At 39.9% G+C, this 20,314-nt stretch overlaps 5 protein-coding genes across 8 annotated transcripts in view; 1 reads left to right on the top strand and 4 right to left on the bottom strand.

Annotated features, from left to right (window-relative positions):
* Window positions 1-46: 46 nt before the first annotated feature.
* Window positions 47-1,979, bottom strand: LOC119548598 (protein anon-37Cs). Its single transcript, XM_037855955.1, has 2 exons — window positions 1,831-1,979; window positions 47-1,731 (listed from the first exon to the last, which is right to left on the bottom strand). Exons 1-2 carry the CDS (start codon window positions 1,836-1,838, stop codon window positions 213-215), a joined length of 1,527 nt encoding a protein of 508 aa, XP_037711883.1. The 5' UTR covers window positions 1,839-1,979; the 3' UTR covers window positions 47-212.
* A 521-nt stretch (window positions 1,980-2,500) lies between these two features.
* On the bottom strand, window positions 2,501-7,013 carry LOC119548597 (3,4-dihydroxyphenylacetaldehyde synthase). 2 transcript variants are annotated; one of them, XM_037855953.1, is made up of 3 exons: window positions 6,836-7,013; window positions 6,536-6,770; window positions 2,502-3,816 (listed from the first exon to the last, which is right to left on the bottom strand). In XM_037855953.1, the coding sequence occupies exons 1-3, from the start codon at window positions 6,913-6,915 to the stop codon at window positions 2,599-2,601; spliced, it is 1,533 nt and encodes a 510-aa protein (XP_037711881.1). In that variant the 5' UTR covers window positions 6,916-7,013; the 3' UTR covers window positions 2,502-2,598. The 2 variants fall into 2 exon arrangements, with proteins under 2 accessions (XP_037711882.1, XP_037711881.1); XM_037855954.1 differs by lacking the exons at window positions 6,536-6,770; window positions 6,836-7,013 and adding an exon at window positions 4,592-5,022 and having other exon boundaries at window positions 2,501-3,816.
* A 2,836-nt stretch (window positions 7,014-9,849) lies between these two features.
* Window positions 9,850-20,314, top strand: part of LOC119546540 (LIM/homeobox protein Lhx3) — a 35,280-nt gene continuing 24,815 nt past the window's right edge. The window contains exons 1-2 of one of the 3 annotated variants that reach the window (XM_037852882.1): window positions 9,850-10,166; window positions 11,335-11,759. In XM_037852882.1, the coding sequence (XP_037708810.1) occupies window positions 11,423-11,759 (337 nt within the window). In that variant the 5' untranslated portion in view covers window positions 9,850-10,166; window positions 11,335-11,422. Of the gene's footprint in view, window positions 10,167-11,249; window positions 11,760-20,314 lie in introns of those variants that run through there. The other 2 variants (XM_037852885.1, XM_037852884.1) reach the window with 2 other exon arrangements.
* LOC119546541 lies at window positions 15,627-16,347 on the bottom strand. The gene has a single exon (XM_037852889.1). The coding sequence runs from the start codon at window positions 16,314-16,316 to the stop codon at window positions 15,789-15,791; it is 528 nt and encodes a 175-aa protein (XP_037708817.1). The 5' UTR covers window positions 16,317-16,347; the 3' UTR covers window positions 15,627-15,788.
* Window positions 16,311-16,711, bottom strand: LOC119548483. Its single transcript, XM_037855756.1, has 2 exons — window positions 16,596-16,711; window positions 16,311-16,530 (listed from the first exon to the last, which is right to left on the bottom strand). The coding sequence occupies exon 2, from the start codon at window positions 16,528-16,530 to the stop codon at window positions 16,348-16,350; it is 183 nt and encodes a 60-aa protein (XP_037711684.1). The 5' UTR covers window positions 16,596-16,711; the 3' UTR covers window positions 16,311-16,347.

Below are 20,314 nucleotides of genomic sequence, written 5' to 3'. Positions count from 1 at the left end.
GATGGCAGGTTTACTCTCCTCCATTTACTTAAGTGTCCTATGATCGTATTGTTGATGTTGTTAATGCTTTTATTGTTAACGTTCTACGCCTAACTAAAACATATTGTATTCTGCTTAAAAATACAAACGATTGTAACTATAAATTTTGACTAGTTTGATTCTATGCCGATACTTTGTACAATTTTGGAGCCAATTTGGATTTTCGATTGCAGTTAAACACATTGCATGCTATTGAAATAAAAGTCAATGATGCGTTGGGCCTCTCGGATGCCACTAGAGCGGGCAGCATCGATGGTTCCAAAGCCTTTGAGCGAGGTTGCATCCCCAGCGAAGAGTAGACTTGGCGACTTCTCGCCCAGCGGTGCGGCCAGTCGCTGGACATCACGGGCACTGCTGCTGGTGGAGAAGTAGGGACGTCCGCCTAGGTAGCAAGCCGATGTGCTCCAGTTGGAGCGCAGCAATTCCTGGGGGTACGGCACCAGGTGATTGCTTATGCAGCGCCTTAGCAATTCAGTGATTTGCTCTAACAGCTTGTCCTCGGGCAGTTTCTCAATCTCCTCGTAATAGCCGCCGCCCACATGGACCTCCAGCACATGCTGACTGCTGGGCACATGGCTGATCTCCACCACTTGCTGTGTCCAGTTGCGTTCCGCTTGCTGTTCCAAGGTGGGATTGAGGACGGTACCCAGTGGCCTTAGGTTGCTCTTTAGCCAGCGGCTAATGGGCTTTTTGTACGAGAGATATATCTTTAAGGGATTGCCAAAGCCTAGGTTGCGTATGGCCTGCATCTTGTCCAGCGGTAGCGTGGGTCGGAACAGGATGCCCGCAAAGTTTTTAAGCACGCCAAGCGGCAAAGTACAAATGATGTGATCCGCGCTGTACAGGCTCCCATCCAAACAGCCAACACTCTTCAGCGGTGCAGGCGTCCACTGAATCTGGCCAACCGGCTTGCCGGTCTGTATTTGCTCCTTGTCCAGCTGCTGTATGAGATCATCTACCACATTATCCAGCCCGGTGGGTACGAACAGCGGACGCAGATCCTGCTGCACTGGACACTTGGTGATGTGCTCGATGTTCACGTACTCTAGACAGCAGCCCAGAATGCTGCCGAACTCCTTGAACAGCGACTGAAAGATCTTGCGTGCCGCCACCTGATCCTCCGGCTTTTGAAAGGAGGCCCCAATAATGCGATCACTTTCGGTCCTAAAGTAGTTCATCACATTGTCCAGAGAGTGCAGGTCATCGCCAGATTTAACTCGATCGGATAGCTTAAAGCCACGGCAGAGCTGCCGGAACATGACGTCTATAAGCTCCACCATGGCTGGCCTTATGTGAGCACCTTCCTGCTCCACCTCCACATAGGTGGGTCGCTCTGGCTGCTTTATCTGCTTGCTCAAGCCCTCGGTGTTGCGGAGGAGTTCGTAAATCGAGTCCTGGGACCCATCGATCTTGACCCACTTGGCACCCAGTTCGCAGAAGGTGTCGCCAAAACGCTGGGTGTTTATCCTGCCGCCATAGCGATCGGTGGCCTCCAGGACGACGGTGCGCCGGAAACCGTGCGATAAGAGATGTTGGGCGGCCGAGAGACCGGCGAGGCCAGCGCCGATTACCACTACCCGGGCATTCTGGCGAGCAGCCTCGAGATCCGGACTGCGGCATTGGTGGTCCCCGAGGTGATCCGCCTGGAGCACCCGTGCATTGTATAAGCTGCGCCTGCTGGCCAGTTTATAACTACGGGTAACAAGAAAAGGTGGTTTCAGTTTGTGGTGCCCTTCGTCTGTGTCATGTGCATCCAAGTCCGGAAGAGCGTCACAGCGGAACTTCACTTACCATTGCATGGCAAGCGGCTGGTTTCCTGGCGTTCCGAATTTTGTTTTAAATTTGGTTTGTTTACAATTTTGTCGTTTTTCAAAATTTCGTTGTGAGAACTAGAGGTGGCATGCTAAACTATCGATTTCTGACCTTGGCGCGCCTATCGATAGGCCCGTAGGAATGGTATCGAAATTTGAACGTAAAGCTTTTGAGAAAAGGCAGCCACACTTAGGCGCCAAAAATTTGATTTGAATATTTATTTAAATAATTTCCATATTGGTCTTCCGCCAGATAAAACCGTAATGCGATCATTACTGAGTGGAAAGTTTAGCCATAATCTTTCTTTATAATTATATGCATGTATTACTGTATTTAATTGATTCCAACTACGAATAAATGTTATAAAACTGAAATCAAGATCTTTGAACATAATAATGTTAAATCCTTCATATATTGTAGAAATACTTCTAAAAAGTGTTTAGAAAAAACTCCACAGACATCATATTTTTCAGGAATGTAAGTATTGTACCTAATTGAGTCCAACTACAAATAATTGTTATAAAACTGATATAAAAATTTTGGAACGTAATAAAGTTAAATCTTTCATATATTGTAGAAATTCTTCTAAAAAGTTTTTAGAAAAAATTCCACAGACATTACATATTTCAGGTATTTTATTTACGGATACAAAAACTTCATTATACTTTATTTATAAAAACGTGTTAAACTAACTACTACAAAGTGAACTAAGGACAAACTAAACATAAATAGTTAAACCGTTTTTTCTCACTGATACTTCTCTCGCTTTGTATTTTCGTTGGTCAGATGGATTTGGAAGTGTTGCGTAAGATCGGCCACGTTTCCAGCTTTGCGAAGGATCAGTGATTGCTCCTTCTGCATATCGGTCAATTGGGATTCGATCTCCTCCCAGGCGAAATCAATATCGGATGCTTTGGCATCCATTCCGCATACAACGAATCTTAGGAACTGACGACCCGCATGCTCGGCCTTAACCATATAGATCTTCTTGCGATCCATGAGACGCTGCAAGAGCTGGGTCGTAATCTCATTATCACCTTTTGGACGGAAGCAAACCAATCCCAAAGCTCGGGGAGCCACCAGCTCGAAGCGGGAATCCTTGATTACCAGTTGCTCAAATTGTTTGGCCAACTCGATGTGTTTGCGGACATGATTCCTCAAGCCCTCGGCTCCCAAAGTCCGGAATGTGATCCAAACTTTCAGAGCTCGGAAGCGACGACCCAATGGAATTTGCCAATGCCGGAAATCGGGAATTTGCGACTGTCCCTCGTGCTTGTGCTTCAGATATATGCGATCCACATTGAAGCTATCGACCACCTTGTTGGCATCCCGCAGCCACATGGCCGAGCAATCGAAATTGACCAGCATGAACTTGTGCAGGTTGAAGTTCAGCGAGTCCACACGATCCAAACCCTTTCGCAGATCCGAGCATTCGTCCAGGGCAAAGGCTCCGCCAGCATAGGCGGCATCCACATGAAGCCACACCTTGAATTCCTCGCAGACGGCGGACAAGGTCTCGATATCGTCGTAGGCACAAGTGCCCGTGGTGCCCAATGTGGCAACACAGATCACCGGAATCTTGCCAGCCGCCACATCCTCCTCGATGGCCCGCTTCAGGGTGTCGCCTCTGAGTACGAAATCCTCTCCAGCTGGGAGCAGCCTAATTGGCATGGCTGCCAAAACACCAGCCTTCTCAATGCAGCTGTTACTCTGATCCGAGGAGTAGGCCACCAAGCGACCTCGTACCTCGCTTTCGCTGACCTCCGGATGCGATTCCCTGTAGCTGACCACAGCCTGTTCCCGGGCAGCCAGGACAGCCACCAGAACCGCCTCGCTGGCCGATCCTTGGATAACACCGCCTCCGGGTCCCTCGCTGGCGTGCAGGAAATGGGCGGGCAGCCTCAGGAACTTGGCCAGCCAGTCCATGACCACCACTTCCAGTTCTGTGCAGGCGGGACTGCAGATCTGTTGGGGAGGGGGAACATTAGATTCGGAATAAATTATTATGATATAATAATAGCTATTTAATGTAAGAATATTAAATGTATCCATTTTGTATATCATTACTATATGGGTTACAAAAAACTGAAACACTAAGTTATTAATTAAAATAAAAACTAAGGGTGAGTTTTTAACCTTCAAAACATATGCAAATCTTGGAACAACGAGTTAATGGATATGTAAAGGGTAATATCACGTAATTTTAGATTAACATGCAGACGATAAAACAGCCAAGATCTTTTAAAACCTATTTTTAGATTTACATGAGGTTTAGAAAACTCATCCTAAAGTTAGGAACTGAACTTAATATATTCTTAAACTTTCCAATACAGCAGTTTTTAAGCTAATATACCTATAAATGAGTTTAATTATTACTAAGTTTATTTATATATCAAAATGATTAACATTCGACATTTTTTATTATCTCCATTTTTATTTTCTTTTTAATATCCCGTAAATTATTATTAAGCATTTAAAAATGCTTGTAAATTGGCCTAATAAATTCAATATAAATTTAAATTTGTTTATAGGCCTGGCTCAGGTGAGAGGCTTTGGCAAAATATGTTTATATCATGACAATTGCCGATTGATTTGTGTGAAAACTCTCTTCGAAGTGGTGCATTGGCAACCTGTTTGTCGAGTTCTTGGATTCACTTTCACCCACTGCGCACAATGGGCGCCCATTCAGCCGGCCAAAACAATGGACCAAAAGCGAGATTTCACCGACTATCTGACCTACCCAGCTGAATCCGATGACGCCGAACCCACTGGCCAGCATCTCACCCACAATGGAGGGATATGATGTGCTAGTGGGATAATATGCATGCATATTGGGCGACTGCCAGTGGGTGAGACCCGGCTTGATCACGCGATTTATGTCCCCAAGGACTTCTTTCCACGACTCGGGCTTGTCCGGCATCTCTGTGGGCAGCAGGTCCAGAAGATAGCCCGGCTCCACACTGGGCAGCACCTCGTCATCCCGTATATTCTCCAAATAGTCGGCTATAAAGTCAATTGCCGCCCTGCCAAATTCCCGAAACTCCTTGGCATCCATTTCGCTGACAATATTTCGATATTGTTATCTATTTGCACTTTTCACGTTCTGTTTGTTTTTTGTTTTACTTTTCCGTTTTCGATTTGTTTAAACAACACGATTTTCAATTCGATCCGTTGATGCTACTCCAAGTCGCCTGAGGTTCACTCTGAAACCGATCGTCGGTGACGACCGGCTTTTATACACCGACTTCTCTGGACAGCCTCCAGAACTGCCAGTTCAGCCGTTTTCCAAAATCTGGCTATTTCAGTTTTTAAAAGCGAACCAAGTTGTTATTAAAGAGCAGAGATCTGATATGAACTGTATAATAAGCTTCTAAACGATTCAAAAGTTTTAAGAGGTATTGTACCTAATAACAAAAACGTTTAAAATTTGTATTTATACTTTGTATTTAATACAGCTATTTTTCGAAATTATATCTAAGTTTTCCCTACACATTGGCACACCAAGTTAAGTTATGTGAAGTAAACAGGTACCTGGAGTATAATCCAAACGATCATATAATTCCTGGCATATAATTATAGTAAATTAATTACTTGGCAATTGTCTTAATCGTTAAGTGAATATCTACCAAACATATTGATTGATTTTTTCTTTAAGCCAAGTTATTGGAATATTCATTGATTTGGCCCAAAGTTATTGTTACCAACTAAAAGAGTTACTGATGTCTACTAACTGTTCCCACTTTTTTGTTGAGGCTTTAGTTTCGCTCTTTACTCTTTTCTACTGCTCTCTTTGACTTTTTCTCTTAATAAAACTGTTTGACCAAATTATAGTTTTTAAAATTAATTAGAGGTGTTTGTTAAGATTGGCCGTAATGAACTATAATTCGAAATTAGAAGATAAAGCTTTTAAATTTTCCATCTTTCGTGGAATTTATTTTCTAGCTATTTATTTCCTCATAACAAGTAAAGTATGAATTAAATATGCATAGTGATATTAAAATCAATGAGCTATAATCATAGAACATCAGTAGTTTCTTTTTACTTTTATTACTTTGTTATTATTTCGGTAGTTAACAATTTGTTTTTTGTAATGCTAACAACTATTTGTAAACTACAGTGGGTATAAGCTATTGCAGATGCAGGCCTTCGGCTCCTATAGTTAATAATAAATTAAGATATTTATAACATCTGAAATGTTTTCTTACAAGCATTAAAAAAAGAGACTTCTCTAAATGCATGCCAGTTATTTTAAGGCAAATATTTTTGTTTGCATTTTAAAAGCCTGTTCACCACATCGAATGCCTTAAAAATGGAATTGTACAAATTACCAACAGGACCATACTATCCATTTTACTTAATATATTAAGGAACCTTAAGTGCAAATCTATAAAATGGAACCTAAGGTAGTTATTGATTAAGTGGAGTACCGACTGTCGAAAATATCTTCTATCGAAACATTTAATATTCTTATGTGTTTTAATCCGCGATATTAAAAATACCATGATTTAAAAGCGAGAACTAAATACGAGTATAAAAATATGCTTTGTTAAATTTTTATATGAAATGAATTCATTATTAAAAAAAATTTAAACGGACTTAAACTTATAGAAAATGATACCTTTAACTAAAATGTATAAAGTAAACTATATAAACATATGTCCCCTACCAAGTATTTTCCACTTACCCAACTGAATCCAAGCACACCGATACCCGCGATCAAGAGTTCACCAATGATGGAACCCGCCGATGATGAGGAAGGGTAGAAGGCATTGAAATACGGCGATTGCCAGTGGGTCAGACCCGGCAGGATAATGTTCTCCAGGTCCTTAAGGACTTCCCTCCAGTGCTCCGGCTGTTCGGGGATCTCCTTGGGCAGTTGATTGATCACCGCGTAGGGAGTCGTATTCGGCAGGACATCTCTGTTAGGAGAGATATATATGTTAATAAGCAGGTCTTCAAGGACTATACTTCATTCGCCACCCACCTCTCACGAATGCCACTCAGATAGTTGATAAGAAACTCTATAGAGGCATGGCCAAATTCACGAAACTCATCAAAGTCCATTGCAACGTATCTTGATCCTGTTCTTTCTTTATCCAAGGAAATGCACGATTTTTGGGGGAATTTCGGTGATTATCCGCTCGGTTAGTTCCGCACTTGTTCACCGCTGACAATCGAATATACAAATGAGCTGGCTGCGCTTTAACCAAGTCTCAATGAGCTCCGAATCTCAAGTCGTAGTCGCGTAGGCCCCCCAATAAAAAGTTCAGAGGGGAAAAACAAAAATCCGGCTATGTGTGAAAATGTGCAGTGGCAGCAAGTTTTTTTTTTTTCGTCTGTGACCCATTGCCAAGATTTATGTTTATGTAACTATCAACAACAGAAAAAGAGATCGCCAGACAAAAGTGAAAAATGTCGAAGAAGAAAATTTAAATAAACTGCTTGTTAATTGTCTATTAAATTGTGTTATCCAAACATTTGCACTGCTTACTAAAACCCCGAACCGCATTTCTATCTTACTCACTGTCAATCCGGTTCCATATCATCGCATCATCAGCAATTAACTGTCCCAAGTCGAGCCCATTTGGCAAAATACTTCATGTGTTTAACCATTAACGACTCCATTAGATTACAGCCGCAACAAAGCGTTGGAAAATTTGAAAGTCAAAGTCGATTTGGTAACCGCGGAAGTGAAGCTTCGTATGGGACTCACCATTGATTGGGATCGGATTGGATTGGATTGTATTGGAACGGTCTTCGTTGAGTGCATTTCATCAGCCCTTTCCATTGGGGATCAGTTTCAGGGTCATGCTGCATTTCTACGCTCTTAGCCTATATTTTTATTGTACCCGGTACTCGTTGGGTTCAAGGGTATACTGTGTTTTTGTGTATGGTTGGATGATGCACATTGTTAATGGGAACCAAAAATGCTTAGCTAAGACATTTCTGGAAGTTAAAGAAAGAATACAAACATCAATTCACGTTAAAGTTTACTTAAGTATTTAAAAATACTTATTTATTGATTTATGTTAAACAAATATGTAATTACTTTTGTAAAAATTTTAAGTTTTGTAAACATTTTGTTTTTTTTATTTATTTAAAAAAAAACATTTAGTGATTCTTGTTCTTGAAATGTTTAAAAAAACGGTGCCTGTTTTCAAAAGGTATAAGATTAACATTAGGTTTCATAAAAACTAAAAATATTATAAACATTTGTTTTTTGTTTTTCTTTTATACACAGAGAGAAATATCCAAGAACACTGTTCTTGAATTGAGAACATTCGTTCTTAAAAACCGTGTAAGTACATTTTATTAATGTTCTCAATACTAGAACGAAATGGTGAGAAGAAAAAAGATAAATTGAGTTTATTACGGACTAAACTAATAGTTTATTTGTTGAGATAAACAATGTACATAAATACCGCCGTTTCAATTTGATTCGATATATATGTAGTTCTATTTTTAAGAACATTTTCAACTCAGATGAGAACGTCAGAATTTTCTCTGTGTAGGAATTATATTAATATTATATATTATAATCTTATATAAAGTCTCTTAAACTGCGACATACTACTGAAGCAACCCATGCACTCCAGCTGTTCGCGGTTCTTTATGCCCCCATACCGCGTAACCCAACCCATAAACGACCTTCTTCTAGCGTCCACTTTTGTGTGGGTGGGGTTCACCATTGGGAACCGTTGGGACTGGGGTCTTTTGAGGATGGCGTTGGGGTTTTTCGGGGGTTCAAAGTGTTTGGCAAAGTATTTGGCGCGCTCTAAGCGGCTCATAAATAAATGCGAAAACAAAATCGTTTTCGCAGACGCAACGCATTTGAGGGGTCCTGGAATGGGATGGGTGATGTTGGGATATACTATAGATATGGGGGGGTTCCGAAACTATAGACAGACAAAACCTTATGCAGATACAGCAATAGCATGGATACAGGGTGATTCGGGCAAATGGAATTCGCTAACTAAACCCCCCCCCCAAATGGATTTCCAACTGCGTCGGCGCTGGAACGAAGTCGAACCCTAGAAATAGAATCGCCACCCACCCACTTTAATGGCGACTCTGGGGCGATAAGATAATGCCACTACATGCGCATGCCTGGAAACTCTTCACATTTTTCTTGTTCTTGTTGCCTTGGCTATCAACCGATTTCCAACGATTTTCAATATAAAGGGGCGGTGCCTGTTTTCCCCTGGAAAGCCCTGCTTTTTTGGCGACCGCGCCGCGTATTGACTTGGACTTTTGAGTTAAGTTTCTCATATTTGTTTCGCCTCTGCCGACGTCGCTGCTGACTTTTAAGTGCTGTTTACTGTTGTTTTGGGGCCAACGAAGGTGTCGCTCGACGTTGGTTGGCTTTTTGTTCTACCCACTTTTATTTTCCTTTTTTTTTTTTGTAGGTATTTTTTGCCTTCTCCTGCACTTTTGCAGCTAGAAATTCTTGAGGCAGAGGGAAACAAAAGTTATCTAAAATTTTTTTTTTCGAGCTAAAGTTTTTACGTTTTACAAATATTGTAATGCTCGGGGAATTTCTTTTTGGGGGGGGGGGTTTAAATGGGTATGGGGCAGAGAGATAGAGAGAGATACACATGCGCATGGCCAAAAAAGAAGCATAAAAATGTCGTCGCTGTTGGCGTTGTCGCCTTGTTGCCATTGTTGTCCTGCCATTCAGGGCTGGCTGTATGCATTTTACCATATCATTTGTGTCACATTAAGATCAATTGGTAAACACACACCCAAAACGGCAGTACGCTTTTCAATACGTATACGCATAGCATACCCATATGGGCGGCCAAAAGGCAAGGCACCGTTAAAAGCTCCAACAAAAGCGTGCAAAAAAAGTGTGCAAAAAACAAAATGGAACAACAACAAAAAAAAGAAAAAAATGAGAAAAGACGACAGTTCGGCGAAGAACATAAATAAAGATGCAGCACGGCAAATAGGGGATTCCCACCAGCAACAATAATAACGGACCACCACTGTCAGCCGTCTGCCAGTGTTGCCGTGTCCAGGGTTGTCGCTGGTACTTTCACCGTTACCGTGCCGTACCGTTCGTCGTTTACCGTTAGCCATGCCGTCGCCATTTTGCCGCACTCGGTTCGCATTTGCCGTCGTCGTTTCCGTTAGCGAAACCGTTACCTTCGCAATTGCCGTCGCCAAAATGGCGTTCGCTTAAAATCGTGCTCGAGTGCCATTGAAAATGGAATGAAAATAAAAATATAATCCAATATTTAAATTTAAAAATAAACGAAAATCTAAGTAATACTGAAATTACAAAAGTTAAAGTGCCGAAATAAAACTCAAAAAGGGTAAAAGCAGTTCAGTTCAATTGGTTTCCATTTTCCTTCGCAAAACAATTATAGGCCAATAGACTTTTGCCATTTAAAACCCATATTGAGAAATACTTTTCAATGATTAAATGTTATTGCTGTAAAATACTTTAACCTTTTCAAGGACTGGCTTACAGATTTTATTATTTTTTTATATGCTCTAACCTCTATTCAAAATACAGGCAGCTTACTACGTCTATTCCTTAAAATTTAAACTATCACTAATAAAGTTAAAGCTTATAGACTACTTGAGATGAAGCTAAAACCTTAGTTAAAATTCGACTTGTGTATTAAAGCTTAAATATTAAAATAGATAGCAAAGTTGTGGTATTGTCTAGATTTTGTTATCTGTTTTAAGAAATGCGTAAAATGCGATAGAAATTATAGATCTTTAATTTATTGAACCTAGCTAGATTCTAATTAGTTTTATGACTTCTATAGTAACAAAATGTTTTTATAATTACCACTCTTTGTGAAAAACAGTGCTGTAATTTTTTATAGAAATAATATAATTCGTTTAAATGTTTATAAAATGCCACAATACTAGAGTTCATGTTAAAAAATTCAACTAAAGATTTTATTGTGTTGATTTCCGGAACGATATAGTTTCACACTTAATAGTTTTTTCTTAGCAACTACTTGGACCTTGACTCTATTTCAATAGATAATAATGACCATTTGCCTGTGCTCGAGAACCCACCTTGAGCCAGACAATGAATAGATATGCGGTGATCATATTTATGGCTAGTGATCAGTTGACCCTTACCGACTTACATAAAGATTCACCTGACTTTCGCCTGGTCGAAAGCAGCCCAACGATAGATGGTCTAGTGTCCCCTGGTGTCGCAAACAAATTCAAATTGTTCAAGTCCCTGGCTACTTTAACTGATAGAGGCAGCCGAATGCGTTGGGCACGATTCGAAACCGAACCGCAAGAACCGTAGAATCTAAGAACCGAAACCCCAAAGAGACCGCCGCGATAAGGTAAAAAAAAAAAACAGTCAACGGGGCAGCAGTTGGGCACGAACCAATGCCAGTTATCGAGTAGACAGCGATCCCGCCGAGCGGAGTCTCGTTAACGTTAAGTTAAACGGGACGCGAGTGCGCAAAAACACCAACAATAGAAGCGTTTCTCTATACTTTATAGGGCCTGTAAAGAAACCGTGTGCTAATTGAAATAACCTAACTGAAATATAACTCATACGACGCGTGTACAAATCGCCGGCCCCATTGCAATGATGCAAACCCTGAAACCACCGCCACCGCTACATCATCACCATCAGCACCAACTCCAGCATCCGCATCAGCAGCAGCCACATCAGCATCAGCATCAGCAGTTGCAACATCCCCAGTTGCAGCAGCAGCAGCAGCAGCAACAGCACCTGACAGCCATGGATAATCACCAGCAGAATCAGCCGCATATCCATCAGCAGCAGCAGCAGCAACAATTGCCACCCACGCCGCAGGCATCTCACCTGGTCGGTCCGCACCACAATCACCTGGCTGTCGACCAGGATGACCCAAATCCCGAACTGGTGCTCGCCTTAATTTCCAGGAACCGTGCGCTCGAGGGTAAGTGGCCAAGTCATGCCATCTTTGATTCAGCCATGTCCACCTGAGCGCTGCCTAGGAGATTTTTCTGCAGAGAGAACAATTTGTGGCACGAAAATATCGTAGGATTCAAATTTTCATGGGTGTTTTTTTAATAGTAGCCTAGTTTTTTCTTTACAGAAACTAAAGAACTCTTTCAATGAATAAAGCATTTATAAGAATATTATTTTAAAGATTGATACGATTATTATTTTAAAGATTAATATTTAGTTTAGGGAACCCACATATTTCAGAAATGATTGCTTTAACAACAATAAAAATATGAAACTATTCATTTAAGACCCACATTTCTGTATTGTATTGGAATTCATAGCCCAGTTTTTTTTGTACAGGAACTATAGAACTCTATCAATATAAAAATATTTTTTTAAAGATTGATACGAATATTATTTTAAAGACCAAAGTAAACTTACTTTATATTTCAATGATTAATATTTAGTTCGGGGAACCCATTTATTTCAGAAAATATTGCTTTAACAACAATAAAAATATGAAAATATTCATTTAAGACCTAAATTTCTGTACTGTATTGGAAATCATATTACCATTTTCTGCAATTTTTTATGCAACCAAAATGATAAACTAAATTTTAAACAAAAATATGTTTTGCTTTCTTTATAGATAGCTAAAAAAAAAAAATAAAAACATAAACTAGCTAGATGAAACCTTTAAATTTAAGATTACAATATTCATCAAGAAAAATCTATTTTTTGTTTCACCAATGTAAGACCAAAAAAGACATTTTTTTCGCCATGTGTTCCGCGTTTTAATTATGCAAAGTTTTTGTTTGCCGCTCGCCCTTTGTTTTTATGAAGCACCAGAAGAAAGGTCTTGCGATGAAGATGAGTTGGGGTCATAGGGTCGGTCTTTTAGGGTCATATGAGAGCCTTGCGGTTGGCCTGACTGCGGTATTACCATTTCCATTTTCCCCCTCCGACCCGGACCGGCAGCTTAAGTGTTTTTCAATTAAATACGAAAGCTTTCCCGGTGGCCGACCGCCATCTTCACATCTCCGAAGAGCTCATTTCGAATGCCCTTTTAGGATGGCTCAATGTTGTGGCTGCTCGGTTTGCCCTGACCCCCTGCCCCCCCCCCCCCTCAACTTTTTATGCACTTGCCACGAAATATATGTATATAGGGATGGCCAATATATAACTGGCAAAAGTTTTCTTCTTTAAGAAAATATGCTGAAGAACTTATGATTTATTACTGCCTGGTTTTGGCTGCTGGTCAAAGGGATTTCTATATTTGGAGTGGCTAAGACCGCCACAACTAAGATTCTGGCTTGTCACATTTATGATTTCGTTTCATGTCTCCCACACACACACGAGTACGTACACATCCCTCTCGAAAATCCCACGCCAAATCAATCGGCAATCCCCCGGACTAAAAGCCAGTCCAGAAAGTTGACAACTGACTGCGGATTGGAGTCGAGTAGAGTAGAGTTGAGTATAGTCGAGTGGGGAAGATGACATCGGACAGAGACACGCGCCGCTGACAAGGACAAAAGCCGTAACCAAATCCGAAGGCGAAACTGTTGACAAACTCCAAATGTCTCCGGCATTGTTGCTAATGCGTTGGGAATACCCGGAAAACCAGGAGGGCCGGTCCAAAGCACGTGCACCCGCGACAATTCGGGCATTCAAAAGAGCAGGCTCAGCCGATTCTATCATTTTTCCCTTTTTCACATTTTCCCGGCTTCAAGTGCGGCGGGATTTCGTTTTTAGAACACGCGTAATTACAAACAAATAATATATATCCACTGGGCTGAAGGGTCTGTTCCCGGAAACCGCATGTGCTGGGACCTTCAGATCGCCTTGGTCGAGCCTTCGCCACGTGTCGCTAATATCCGCTGCATCCCTGGCAAAGTGCGTGCACTCAGGAAAAATCTGGGAAATAGCGGAAAACCCCATCCGTTACACTAATAAAATAAAGTTAAGGTTTAATTATGCAAAATGCTAGCTTGGTATATTCACAAATGTATCGCAAGGAAGCTATCTATATTAAGAACTATATTATGATGAGTTTTGGTGACCTGATGTTTTTAGCCATCTCAAGTTCTGAGGTGCCCTTTGTGCCTTAAAAAAACTAAAAACACAGTATTTTATCTCTTTTCTTTCCGATATATTATAAAATATTGAATACTTTTAAAAGATTTATTTTAGATATGTGAAAATTTTACATTTTTTAAACCATATTTATTGGATATGAAATCATGGAATAACTTCTTTATTCTGTGTACTTTGGTCTGAATGGTCTGAAAGTTGTGGATCTATTTATCGAAAAATATGTATGATCAACTACTAAACTACACTCATAAGAATAGCGATATCAAACACCTTTAAATTAAATGCTAAAATAAACCTTTGCCATTTTTGAAAAGGTTTAAGAAAATGTTATTTGTTTATAATACCACAAAAATTAAATTTCTAATCAATAGTTAATGGACTCCCTAAATGACCATTTTCTTGTCCCCATGTTTAACTAAAATATAATAAACATTAAATTTTCATACTCAGAACTTCTAAGTTTTAAACCCTTAGGAGAAGAACCTGGTCCTGGGGCTTAGTTTCGATCTTAATCCTTTCTGTAAAATATGTTTTATCATTTAACTTATTTTTTTCCTGTGTAATTCTGTTATTATTTTGCTTTACTTATTTTTTCCAGTGCTGCTGGTCTGGGTTTAGCTGGTGTAGCGTGGCAGTTCGCTGTCCCAAAGGATTCGACTGACGTGTGCCGGGCGACGTGCAAAAACGAGCAGAAAAATTGAATTATGCGCTTGCGGTGCTTCCTAGCACCCCTCCCCGCGAACACCCCTCAGCATTTCAGATCCTGCCCTACCCTGAACCCAAAGTCCCACCCCTTCCATCACTCCGTTTCGGGCAATCGACAAATATTTTGTTATTTGCCCATAAACATATTTATCGAGTTTGGGTTTGGTTTTCTTTTGCGCTTGTTTCAAGTGCGTACCAGAAAAAGTGAAAAAAAAAGTGGGCTGGGGAGCTAGAGGACTGCACCCACGGGTGTTTTGTTTCACCCGTTCGCCTGTCAAAAATTGTGTAAATATGTTTATCATTTCCACTTGCCCGGGGACTCGGTGCACTTAGCGCTGAGCAAACAGCAGATCCACCCCGCCCAAAAGGACCTCAGTGTCCTGTGCCCATATCCACGGTCTCGTTTTCCCAAACGCACTTGTCGCTCAACCGCTGGCCGCGTGTCCTTCGTTAGCAGTTCTTGTGTGGCTTTCCTATTAAGGGTCCTATAGCCCGAACCACCCCGCAAAACCCACTCCAAAAACCCTCCTAAGCGTATCCGTTTTTGGTTTGTTCTTTCCTTCCTTCCTTCCTTTTGCCTCCCCTCGATTCCGGAATGGGTTTCGGCAATTGTTGCCTTTAGCTTATGTAATTTGTCATAATGTCAACAGGCGCAGATCACGCAGTAAGAGCAAACACTTCATTCAAGAACTGATTGTCCATTGAAATGGCTGAATAACGTTAGCAAACCCATTTGAAGCTGAAAGAAGTGATTAAATAGATGACTTTAAAAGAAGGGCGCAATTCCCTTTGAAGATGAGTCTACAAATGTTTATATTTATTATTTACTTAAAAGTTAATGTTACGATAACATCAAATAAATTGTAATTGAAAAATGTATTTAAAATCATACTAAATGAAATATTGCTTATAGCTTATCCCTATAGAAAAGCCTACAAATATATTTTGGCTTAGGGTAATATTCTTTAAATTCGAAAAAATATAGGATATAGGAATAAAGGTCTTATAAATATTAACAAGTGATAGTATTATATATTTAATTTAATATTGTTTATAGCGTATTTATTTTTGAAACCGTTTTTATTGTCTTAGTTTTAAGACACCAAACTGGATCTATTGAATAAATTTATGATATCTGCATTGATCAATACTTAAAAATACATTTTTAAGGAAGTGCTTATCTTAAATTTTGAATTTGGAAAGTATTGAAAACCGACTACATATAGTTATATGCTATTAGATATATAACCGGACCATTTGTGCCTCTGATCAGTGCCATCTCGTTGGTCAGCAATTCCCTCAGATCCCTGTGAATGGACTGAATCTCCTCTTGATTGGCCAAAGCATCAATGGCCACGTGAATCTCCCGAAGGTAGTCCGATGTCGTAGAATTCTGGATACTGGCATAGGAACTAGTTTGTGGAAGGCGCTCGTATCCAGGGGCCGTTTGATAGCTGCTCTCGGTCGTATAACCAGAAGTTTCAGAGTTGGATTCAGATAGATTACCACTGCCGATGGTGGTGATGGAACTTCTTCTTGATAGCAACTCCTCCAGAACTATTTGCGATGAGGTTTCCGTAAGAGAATCGGATTGATTTTGTGGAGACTTCCTGGTAACTTGTCGACTTTCCTGCGATCTAGAGCGCATCGGTTCCAGAAGTCTGGTTCGGCTGCATTTCGTATTGGTTTCAGACTGCGATCGTATAAGTCTCTTTCTGTTTACCATCGACTCCATCTCACTCATATAACTAGGGCTCTTCTGTGAATATATCGATCTAGTCCAGTTCCAGATCGTAAATTTGCGAAAGGTTGGGTTCCAAATCGGATTTGTAATCGAGGTCGGTGTTTGTGCTTATTTCATCAGTAAAATCGGTTTGTGTAGATGAGTTGAATGTCTTGAATATTCTGGCGAGATCGCGTCGGAAGACGTTATAGGCAGTCAAGTTGATATCAGACATCTGTGTAGAAACAAATCCATAGGAAAAGTAAAGTAAAACCAACTTTGAATTGTTTTCGTACCTACCTTTTTTTTTGAATTTTGAAATTCGGACCGAAATGGGTGCCCTTGATGAGGCGGAAAGGGGGAGTAGAATGTGTTTGAAATATTACCTTATCTTTGGCAAAGATGGCAAGGCAAGGTTTCCTTTGTTTGTTGTTAAAACATGTACCCATGTGGGGGTTCTTCAAGCATCTATAAATATTTAAATTTTCGAAAGATGAAAACATCATTTCTATCCCATTAAGATAAATTATAACATGATGCAAATCATTAACTTTTGGTATATCCCTAAGTTTTTTCCGGGCTTGGAAATTTAGAGCTTCCGATGGGCATTAATAATCCATACACGGAGAAAATTCTGACGTTTTGAGTTAAAAATGTTCTTAAAAATAGAACGACACTTATAAGTTAAAAGTTATAAAAATAATCAGGTTGAATTGGCGGTTTTTATGTACATTGTATATCTCAACAAATAAACTATTAGTTCAGTCCGTAGTGTATACTTAAAAGTTGTTAAATAAACTCAATTTACCTTTTCTCTTCTCACCATTTCGTTCTAATATTGAGAACATTGATACCAAAATGAACTTACACGGTTATTAAGAACGAATGCTCTCAATTCAAGAACAATGTTCTTGGATATTTCTCTCTGTGTACATCTTATGTAGGAAACTCTTTATTTTTCTAAAGGTTCGGATAAAAAAAAGCAGCTTCCCCTGGGTACATCAATATCTCATACCTTTTCGGTGACCCCAATACCATTGGAGTCCGCTGTCTGTGAAGCACACTTTCAGCATTTTTCATTGCTGCTGGAAAAACAAGAATGAAGTCCCGAAAGGAAGGTAAAATTGTGGGTCTATCGGAGGACGCCCCCGCTAAAGTCTGGCAAACAAAAGCAGGCCCAGAGCCAAGTTGAGAAATCAGTTGATTCTGTTATTTTTCCCGGTTATTGTTGGCTTTTCGTTTCCGTCCGCTCGCTCCTTCCTTTATGGCGTCCACATAAATCATTTTTTCGCCATTTTTCCGGATTCTGGTAGAGGGGTTGGGCAACGGCTATGGTGACGGGGAATTGTGGGGGCCCTCCTGCACATTTCCACCTCCTGCATATTTGATGGCTTTCTGGGTCTGCGCTTAGCATCGACGACAGCTTTTTGACTAGCCAACTGCCGACTGGCAGGTAAGCCAAGCGACTACCTCACCGCCCACCTTTTTTCCACCATTTCCACCCACTGGCTGTTCCTTATTTTTCTTTCTATTTTTTCTTTTTTTTTTGGCCACGTCTGATGCTTTCCCCCGTGGAGGGCTCTTTTTTTGTCAGGGGGTTGAAGGCGAATGTTCAAGTTATGTTAAGTAAATAATGGGGCGTTCATATGACGCTGGAAACGTGTGGGCGTGGGTTTTTTGTGGGGTGAAGGCCCGTCTTTTTCTTTACTTTTTCTACTTTTAGCAGGAGGGTGTACACAGTCATGTGTGTTTTCGCAGTCAACTGTTTACTTTTATATTTCTTCGCTGCTTAATAAAATAAAATAGGAATTTCGCTTGGTAAAAAATGAACGGAACACAAATGGCTGGGGATGTCAGTTGAGTATAGCGAGACATCTGGGACTAGCTTTAAAAGGGGAAACTGTTTTAGAAACTACACAAAATTATGTTTAAAATAAATAAAATCTTGAATTTGCTTTAGAACGCTATACATGTTTTAGAAACTAGAAAATATGATGTTGTAATGAAATATAATGAAAATAAAAATTAAATTGTAATTAAGTTACACAAAACAATTTACATATATGTTAGAAAAGAGGTCGTATATTTTCTATTAAAAAAAAAAAAACAAAACATAAACAGATATAATAATTTGAGTCAACAATGATTCTTCAAATATTTTTTACTTTAATCGTTGTTGAAAGATAAAAACGATTTTCATAGATTTTTCTTAAAAATAAATTATAGAAAAATAGTGGTTCAAAATTCTTGAAAGCAAACCTTGGGGTAATATTTATTTAGATTTTGTCTCTTTTCTAGAATTGCCTCCCTCTCGCCGCAACCCACAAGTTCTGTATATTTTGCAAAGTAAAAACTTTTTTCGCTACTTTGGAGTAAACAAGTGAGATGTACGAAAACATTGCACAGATATATATATGGTTATATTCATATATATATATATGGAGGGTATTCTACCCCCCTCGAGTGTGTTTGCAGAGTGCCTGTGGCGGGCCAACAAGACAACATTGCGTTGTTGCAATGCTGTATGTAACTGAAGTGAACTGAATATTTTTGTATTTGTGCAGCACACTTTGAGGAGCCACATTTCAACTTCCCCCCCAAAAAAAAAAAAACACCAGCCACAATTTTCCAGCCACTCCCCATTTGGCAGCTGGCAAAAGCTGTCTCAATGTTGCTCTGGCTTCTATAAAAAACAATATCCCGCAGCGAACTTTATTAAATTACACGATTTTGACAGTTAAGCAACAGCCAGCTCCTCGCCACCCCGAAAATCTACCACTTCCTTCCCTCTTGTGGAAATCATAATTTTTCTTATTTTATGTAATACGCTCGAAGCTGCCAACAACCCGGAGAGATAAGAACATCCTTGTACCCACCTCAATGCCATCCCATTCTCATCCTCATTCTGGCCTCTACACCCCATACCCCATCCACCGAAGAACTGTCTAGCAACGTGTTGGGGTTCAGGAGCTTCTTGGTATTCCTTGGGGGCCGGTTTAGGCAAATACGAGTCAAAAATGCTGGCAATAACAAAGTGAACAGAGATACGAATTCTTATTTTATTTAATTGTCATACCCTAGCAGGAAGTTTTCTGATTTTTCACAAGCTTTGCGTTGTACGTAACACATATTTAATATATATAGTATACGCTTTCCCTAAATTGTTTAAGTCCTTATACCAGAGATCGCAAAAATGTAATTAGTTTATTTATTTATTTAAGATTTTGCCACCTTGTTCATAATTTGAATTAATTTTTCGTATTGTTAATGTGGGTTTTGATAATGTCGGTTTTTTTTCGAGTCTTAATGGTATCAATAGACGCCTTACAGTCACTTAATTGTAAAAAATTTGAAAAATTTTAAAGTTTGACGAGCTAGCTTCACTTGCTATTTACTTAATGTGGCCTACCCATTTATTTGTCAAAATTAAAGGCTGACACAGTTGTAAATTAAAACACATATCACCTGAATTAGTTAGGCACGACTCGATATACATATATTTAAAAATATTAAAATATTTTTCTTAATTAGAGGCCAAGAACTACCATCTTCCTTCTTGGAGATTTTGGAAAATATTATTTAATAATTTAATTTTAAATTTAATAAATAGTTTAGTACCGTTTCTTTAAAAGAAACGTCAGTGAATCAATTAAATGCTTGTTAATACTAAATGCCGACATGTGCAAACATATAGCCAGGGTATTAAGGTTTTGTACTGGCAAAAAGAAGAAACCTCCCTGGCGCTTATATTATTTTAACGAATCCAAAATCCGAGCAATGGTAACCGAGTTGATGGAACATTTGCGTGGTTTTTGCCCTGGGCCAGTTGCCTTTAGAAGGGGACTGGTAGTCCCGAAGGGGGTGGCCATGGTAGCCGCCTCCGTTAGCTACTTTCTGTTTTTTATCATTCCGCAATTAGCGCACCCATGTCCGCTCCCGCTTATCATCGTCTCCGGACTCTGGAGCAGTAGCTCCGGGTTGGGGGTAAATGGGGGTAGTACCCCATTGCTGCTGGGTGT

The sequence above is a fragment of the Drosophila subpulchrella genome, chromosome 2L (genome assembly GCF_014743375.2).
Source record: "Drosophila subpulchrella strain 33 F10 #4 breed RU33 chromosome 2L, RU_Dsub_v1.1 Primary Assembly, whole genome shotgun sequence".
NCBI lineage: Eukaryota > Metazoa > Arthropoda > Insecta > Diptera > Drosophilidae > Drosophila > Drosophila subpulchrella.
Note: the sequence above shows the minus strand (reverse complement) of the source record. Positions and strands in the feature narration are given on the sequence as shown.